Raw genomic sequence first — 6,344 nt, forward strand, 5'->3', positions numbered from 1 at the left:
GGGCGCCCGGGGCCCCGCCCCACGCACCTTTGGCATGGAAGGTCCAGCCCCTGCGCCGGTACTCGCGCAGCCGCACGCGCTCCTGCTGGCCCAGGCTGCACACCTGGCCGTAGAACTGCCGCTCGATGTGCACGTAGGCCGCCGGGATGGCGCCCGCCACGCCCTTGGCCCCGAAGAAGCCGTTCACCTCCGGGGAGGCCAGCAGGATCTGGTACTCGGCCCGCGCGCCCAACACCAGGTCCACGTAGGCCTGGGTCAGGTTGAAGTAGCCCGTGGTGAGGTACACCTTGGCCCCTCGCTCGGCCTCGGTCAGCAGCGTCCCGGTGACGAGCTCGTCAATCTGGATCTCAAAGGGCTTCATCTGGATCAGAGGGTAAATCCAGGTGTCCGGGGCGGGCCTCCGGTCGCCGGCGGCTGCCGCGTCCTCCTCGGGCAACAGGGCATCGCCGTGGAAAGTCTGGGCGTGCAGCCTCTGCTGGCGGGCGCGGGCCGCGTTGATGGCGTCCATCACCCTCTTGTTGGCCGCCTTGCAGAACGCAGCCCGGTCCCCTGGAGGGAGGGGGAGGCGTGAGGGGAGAGGCACGGCCCGGCGGACGCTCACGGCAGGCCGGCGCGGGCCGCCTCCGACCACCTGCTGAGCACTCACGAGGCGGGGGCAGGCCCGCAGCGAGGCTGCACTCGGCGGAAAGGCCATGGGCCCGGTCCTCTGGGGCTCGGGGAGGGGACCGGCCTCGGCTGGCCTCACTGCCAAAGTCAAGACCGAGCCAGATGAACTGAAGGAAGAGGTGACGCTGGGCGGGGGCAGGGAACGGCTGGCACTCGGTGGGCCTTGCGCCGCAAGCCGCCAGCGCGGGACAAGGCTGCAGGCAATGTGTGTGGGGGCTGAGGCCCGGGGGAGGACCCCTGGGCCAGGACCCGAAGGACAGGCCGGGACCTTCCCTGTCGCCGACAAGCCTGGCGACGAGCGGCAGTTCAGACACTCGTGATGGCAACGCCGTGAGCGCTGGTTTCCGACCAGGAAACACTGAGAACCAGTGAGCCGAGCTCCCGCACAGGAAGCTGGGGCTACAGAAGGCCACGCACAGACTAGGGGCAGAGGAACAACAAAGGGCCCGGACAGGGAGACGGGCTCTCCGCGTGCCGGAGCGGGCGGGCCGCGCGGGCCTGTGGGGCTGGCAGCTGACGCTGCGGGGGGCCACCTCCGGACTCCAGCACCTCGAGGGAGGGGGCCCGAGAGGGGGCGCTGCGGGCGGCAGGCGCCCCTCAGCCTGCCCACCTGCACAGGCCGGTGGCCCGCCCTCAATGGCTGCTCGGGCCCGCTCTCCCTGCTCTGCTGGCCTGGCCTGGCCTGTCAGGCTGAAACAGAAGGGCTGGCATTTGCTGCACAGGCCGGAGAGTAACCCCGGCTCCGTAAGCCAGAGGGCGAGGCGGAGGCATGTGTGGGTCATCGAGAGACAAACGTCCACCCATTTCTCATGATGAAATCCAAGCCTCACCCTCCGCGAGTCTGCCCTGCCCACAGCTGCACCGCAGACTCGGCAGCAGCCCCTCCTGAAGGCCAGGCCGGACACCGGGAACGCAGGTGCCCAGAGTGCCGGCTGCCAGGGCTGCCTGTCGGCGCAAGCAGAGCTGAGGGCTCCCCCGTTTCGCCTTCCAGGCGGGAGGCACAGACCCCAAGGGGCTGAGAGCCAGCGAGCCTTGCGCCGAGGCAGGAGCAGACCCCATCAAGCACAGCCCGCCGGCAAGCGGCTTCCAGACCGAGCGCGGGCCCCAGGCCTCAGCCCTGTGACCAGAGCCCGCCCCCCCGCCTGCCCGGAGAGAAGAGGGCCAGCAGTGCAGCCTGGCCGGCTTCAGACACAAAGCAGAGCCGGACTCTGCCACCTGCACTGCCAGGCCCGCGGCAGGGCCGGCCGCAGTGTGCCCGGGCTCGTGCCCACCCCAGCGGGGCGGGGCGGCTGGCGCCGTACCTTTGTAAGGGTGCACCATGCCCTCCGCCATCCGCACCGTGTTGTCCCCCTGCAGCTGCAGGGACACGTCCCCCACAGCGCCCACCAGCTCCGTGAAGAAGTCGGCGATGTCCGGGCAGTCCTGCAGGAGCACGTAGCGGTCCTGGCGGCTGGTGAAGTAGGGGTCGCTCAGGTTCGCGCTGCAAGGAAGGGCAGGCTCAGGCCGAGCGCGGCAGCGGGGCCGGGCGGGGCGGGCAGAGGTGGAGCAGGACCCGGGGCGCCGGCCGGCTTACAGAGAGCCCAGCGTGACAGTCCCCGGGCGGGCCAGAGTGGCCCCGCAGGGCAGGGAAGGTGAACGCGGAGCCCGCCCACCCTCACACAGCCAACAGCCTCCGACACCCACGAGGCCGACAACGCCCCGAGCGGTCGGCGGGCCAGGGGAGCGAAGGGCCCGGACCCGCCCACCCGAGCTCACAGCCCTCCTCTCGGGCCTGGGTGAGGAAGGTGCCACACGGGCCGCGAGGCCCCACCGGGAGCGTGGGAGAGCGCAGGGCGGAGGCGGCCTCGGGCAAACCCGCCCCCTCGCCCCTCGCGGGCCTCCGGCCTCCGCGGCACAGGCCAGCCAGGAAGAGTGAGACCCCGGAAGGCGGCGGGGCGGGGACACACCCACCCGCTCAGGATGACGTTGTCGTCGAAGAGGTACACTTTGATGTGCTGCAGGCCGATGGTCTCGTTGAAGCGCTCGGGGATCAGGAGGCGGAGGAGCCCGCGGAGGTTGGGCGTGTGGAAGAGGGAGACGCGGACCTGTTCCGGAAACCGCCGCAGGAGCGGGAGCAGCATCGTGCGGGAGTTCTTCCTGCCTGGCGGGGCGGGCAGAGAAGACGGCTGAGGGCCCGGGAGGGAGACACTGCTGCTTCTGCCACCCGGCACCCCGCCCCTGCTGGGGCGGCCCCCCCAGTCCAACTCCAGGGATGAGGGAGCTCGCTCGTTGCAGCATCAGGGCGCACAGGCCTGCGGTGGGCCGATGAGCACATGGGGGCCCTGGGCGGGTCGCCCGGGCGGCTGACCAGCAGGGGAGCAATGCTCTGTGACAGACAAGGGGGTGGCAAGACCAGCCGGGGCGCGGCTGAAGCGGGGCGGGGCGGGGCGGGGCGCCAGGTCGAGGCTGAGTGCCCGGCCAGGCCCGCAGGGCGGGCAGATGGGTAGAACGCTCTCCTCTGCCCTAGGCTGCTCCACTCGGCTGGCAGTCGCCTGCTGAGGAGGCCTGACTCAGTCATCAGGTGGGCCTGGGCCTGCCCAGACGGGGTGGGGGTGGGGTCCACAGTGCGCCCGGCCACAGTCAGGGCTGGGGTACGGCCGGGGCTCCAACCTACCTCTCGAGCCCCGTGTGAAGTCCAAGAGAATGGAGACCTTGAGGTCTGAAGGAAATTTGGCTTGCAGTGACTCTTCTAGAGTGCTTTCCAGGCAATCCACCTTTCAGAAAAGAACCCCAGAAGAACAGCGGTTTGCAAAAAGCTCATTATGTACTTAACAAAAAGGCTGCCCAGTCGGCCCTCGCCACCGGCCCGGCACGCACGGCCCTGGGTGCACAGCCCAGGACAGACGTTATCGGCGAATCCCAGGGTAGCGGGAGCCCACAGCTCGGCCTGGTCCTTGCCGAGACACCAGCGCCCAGAGGCCCCTCCACGGCCCCGGACCCCCAGCCACGGGGGTCCCAGACGCAGCCCTGCTCAGCTGTTCCCGGCAGGGAGAGTGCACGGGAGCCGCCTTCCCCTGTGTGTCTGTGAGCAAGGAAGACCCGAGGCCCGCCACTCCCTCTGGGCCACGGAGCCCCCCCAGCTCAGAGCAGAAGGCCACCCAGGGAACGAGACGGAACCTGGCCTCGGCCACACACTGTCCCCGCAGACCCCACCGGGCCTGCCGCCCGCCTGCCGGCTCACTGCGACAGGTGTGGCCTGACAGCCCGTTCAGGTGGAGCAAGGCCGCCTGCCAAGCTGCAGCAGGCACCGGCCCTCGGCCCTGCCCCCCGCCGGGTCAGATGCCTGTTGGGCCTCCTGGCCTGGGGCCCTCAGCCATCACCGCCCCCGCCCCGCAGACAAGACTGAGCGAGCAGGCTGGCCGGGCTCAACGGAGCCGCACTACAGGCAGGAATCGGAGTTTCAAGGTTTTCACGTGTCATCTGTATTCGTCTGATTTTCTCCCAACTTTTGAAAATGCAAAACCACCCCCAGCTCACAGGCCACAGACACACAGGCCATGCAGCCAGGCCGGGCAGCACGGGGCGGCCAGAGCCCAGTGCAGGCAGAGGACACAAGCCGGCAAGGTCGGAGCCAGGACGAGACCCCCTCCCCCGCCACGTCCTCCCTGGGCGCTCGGCAGGCCCCCACAGGGGCCTCAGGTGGCTCCTGAGTGCTAATAAGCGAAAGTGTTGGGGTGGGGAGGGGGGAGTTGCTCACAGCTGTTGCTCAACCACCCTTACCAGTTCCTGTTCCAAGGGGCCGGTCCCCAGGTAGAGGGACGCCATCACAACCCGCCTCCTGGCCAGTCTTATCTGCCCCTGAAAGAGGAAACAATTCAAGATTCAGCTCCCTTCACCCTCGCACTCACCAACAGACCAGGCGCAGAACACGCCTGCACCCCCACCAGCTGACGCTCAGGCCCAAGAGGCGCATGGCAGCCCACGGAAAGGAGGCGCGATGCTAGGCGGGACGGTCTAAAATAAAAGGAAAGCGGGGGACCAGCTCTTAGGGCACCACACAGCCGCCAAGCCGAGCGGGGAGCAGACGCAGGGCACCAGGACACACTGCCCGCTGCCGAGGGCCGGCCCCGATGCGGGAGGGGCGGGCGGCAGGGGCTGACCGCGGGGGCTCGGTCAGTCATTCGCGGGGCCGCTCAGGACCTGAGGAGCCCCTCGGAACGCCGTGTGGCTCCTGCCGGGGCGCGGCGCCCGTGAACAAGGACGCGGGGCCGGGCGCGGGGCGCAGTCACACGCTCACGGGGCGCGTCTGGGAGGAGGCAGCAGAGTGCGGAACAAGTGTGGGCCCACAGGCCAGGGCAGGCATGCAAAAGCAAGTGGCGGGCGCCCACGGAAGAGACCCCTGCGCGGGCCCAGCTCTCCGCGCGGCGGCCGTCCTCTCCCGAGTCTGGAAGCCAGGCAGGGAGTTCGTGCAAACAAAAGCTCAGGAGCACCGAATGGCTTCGCTCCAGCCAGCGGCCAGCCTGGTCGAGCACGGACGCCAGGGCTAAGTGAAAGCTGAAGGCCCGCCGCGCCTCCCAGGTCCCAGGAGAGCTGCCGCCCTCTGCCACGGAGCGCGGCCCCCACCCCGGGTCACGGGGTCTGCACTTCCCGGTGTGACGTCCAGTGTTCTGGAGCGGGGTCCGGGCCGGGAGCCGACTCGGCCCGACGAGAGCTCTGTCCTCCTGGACACCCTCTGCGGGAGGTGCCCCTGGCCCCCGTCCAGCGGCCACACCTTCAGCACCGCTCAGGTGTCTGGCCCGTGCTCCAGGGGCCTGGAGCCGCTCCGCCCAGGGGCCCAGCGCACAGGCCGACCGCAGCGGCGGGGGCGGGGAACAGCCACCAGAGCTTCTAGAACAGCAGGCACCTCCGCCCAGGTGCGCCCCATCCTGCACCCCAAGCCTGTCCCTCTGGTTAGACACGACTTACCTTCATGTGCTCAAAGAACTCTGCAGGAGAAGACAGCACTTTCACGTGCAAACTGGACACCCCGAACTCGGGCACCAGGTTTCGGATCCACTGGAAGCGGTGCGCGCCCTCGGGGCACAGGCAGCAAGGCGGGGAGGTCACCTGGGGCGCCGAGGGGGACAGCAGGGGCGCCAACAGCAACCATGGCGACCTGGGCAGAGACAGACACAGTCGGGCCTCCCGCTCCTGGGCCCGCCAGTGCTGGCCACCTCAGGCCTGGGGCCGCCTTCGTGCGTCCAGTGGGCCTTTCCCGCGGAGCGGCCGGCTGAGTGGCGTGAGGCGAGCCGCGACCCGCTCTAAACAGCCTGAGGAGCGGCTGCAGCCACTCAGCAGCCGTCGCTGCTGCCGTGCCGGGTGCCGCCACCCCAAGAGCACCCGCAGAAAGCCACCCAGGGTGCTGGGACCAGCGCAAGCCGGGGCAAGTCTCATGGCCACCGCCTGCACCGCGCCCGGCGGGTAAGCAGGGAGTGTCCGGAAACAGAGTGTCTGCACTGGGGCACAGAGAGGAGAGGGGGCGCAGGGGCCTCTCGGGTGAGCCGCCCGCCCCGCCCACAGGGCACCCCCGAAGGGTCACTACACGGAGCCCCCCGCGGCCCCGCAGCTGCACCCCCCAACTCCAGGAAAGAGCAGCTTCGGGCCTCTGGGGAAGGCAGTCAGACCCCCAGGGCCTGCGGGCCACGGCCGGGCAATGGCCT

General features: G+C 69.9%; 1 protein-coding gene across 1 annotated transcript in view; it reads right to left on the bottom strand.

The window, feature by feature from the left end:
- Positions 1-6,078, bottom strand: part of PGS1 (phosphatidylglycerophosphate synthase 1) — a 15,720-nt gene extending 9,642 nt beyond the window's left edge. Inside the window, exons 1-7 of the mRNA XM_012734580.1 lie at positions 5,876-6,078; positions 5,611-5,800; positions 4,426-4,503; positions 3,320-3,419; positions 2,617-2,806; positions 1,968-2,146; positions 28-549 (exon numbers count right to left, since the gene is read on the bottom strand). Coding sequence (XP_012590034.1) covers positions 28-549; positions 1,968-2,146; positions 2,617-2,806; positions 3,320-3,419; positions 4,426-4,503; positions 5,611-5,800; positions 5,876-6,078 — 1,462 coding nt within the window. The remainder of the gene's footprint in view (positions 1-27; positions 550-1,967; positions 2,147-2,616; positions 2,807-3,319; positions 3,420-4,425; positions 4,504-5,610; positions 5,801-5,875) is intronic.
- Positions 6,079-6,344: the final 266 nt, after the last annotated feature.

The sequence above is a fragment of the Condylura cristata genome, unplaced genomic scaffold, assembly GCF_000260355.1.
Source record: "Condylura cristata isolate star-nosed mole 26May11 unplaced genomic scaffold, ConCri1.0 scaffold00060, whole genome shotgun sequence".
NCBI classification, from domain to species: Eukaryota; Metazoa; Chordata; class Mammalia; order Eulipotyphla; family Talpidae; genus Condylura; species Condylura cristata.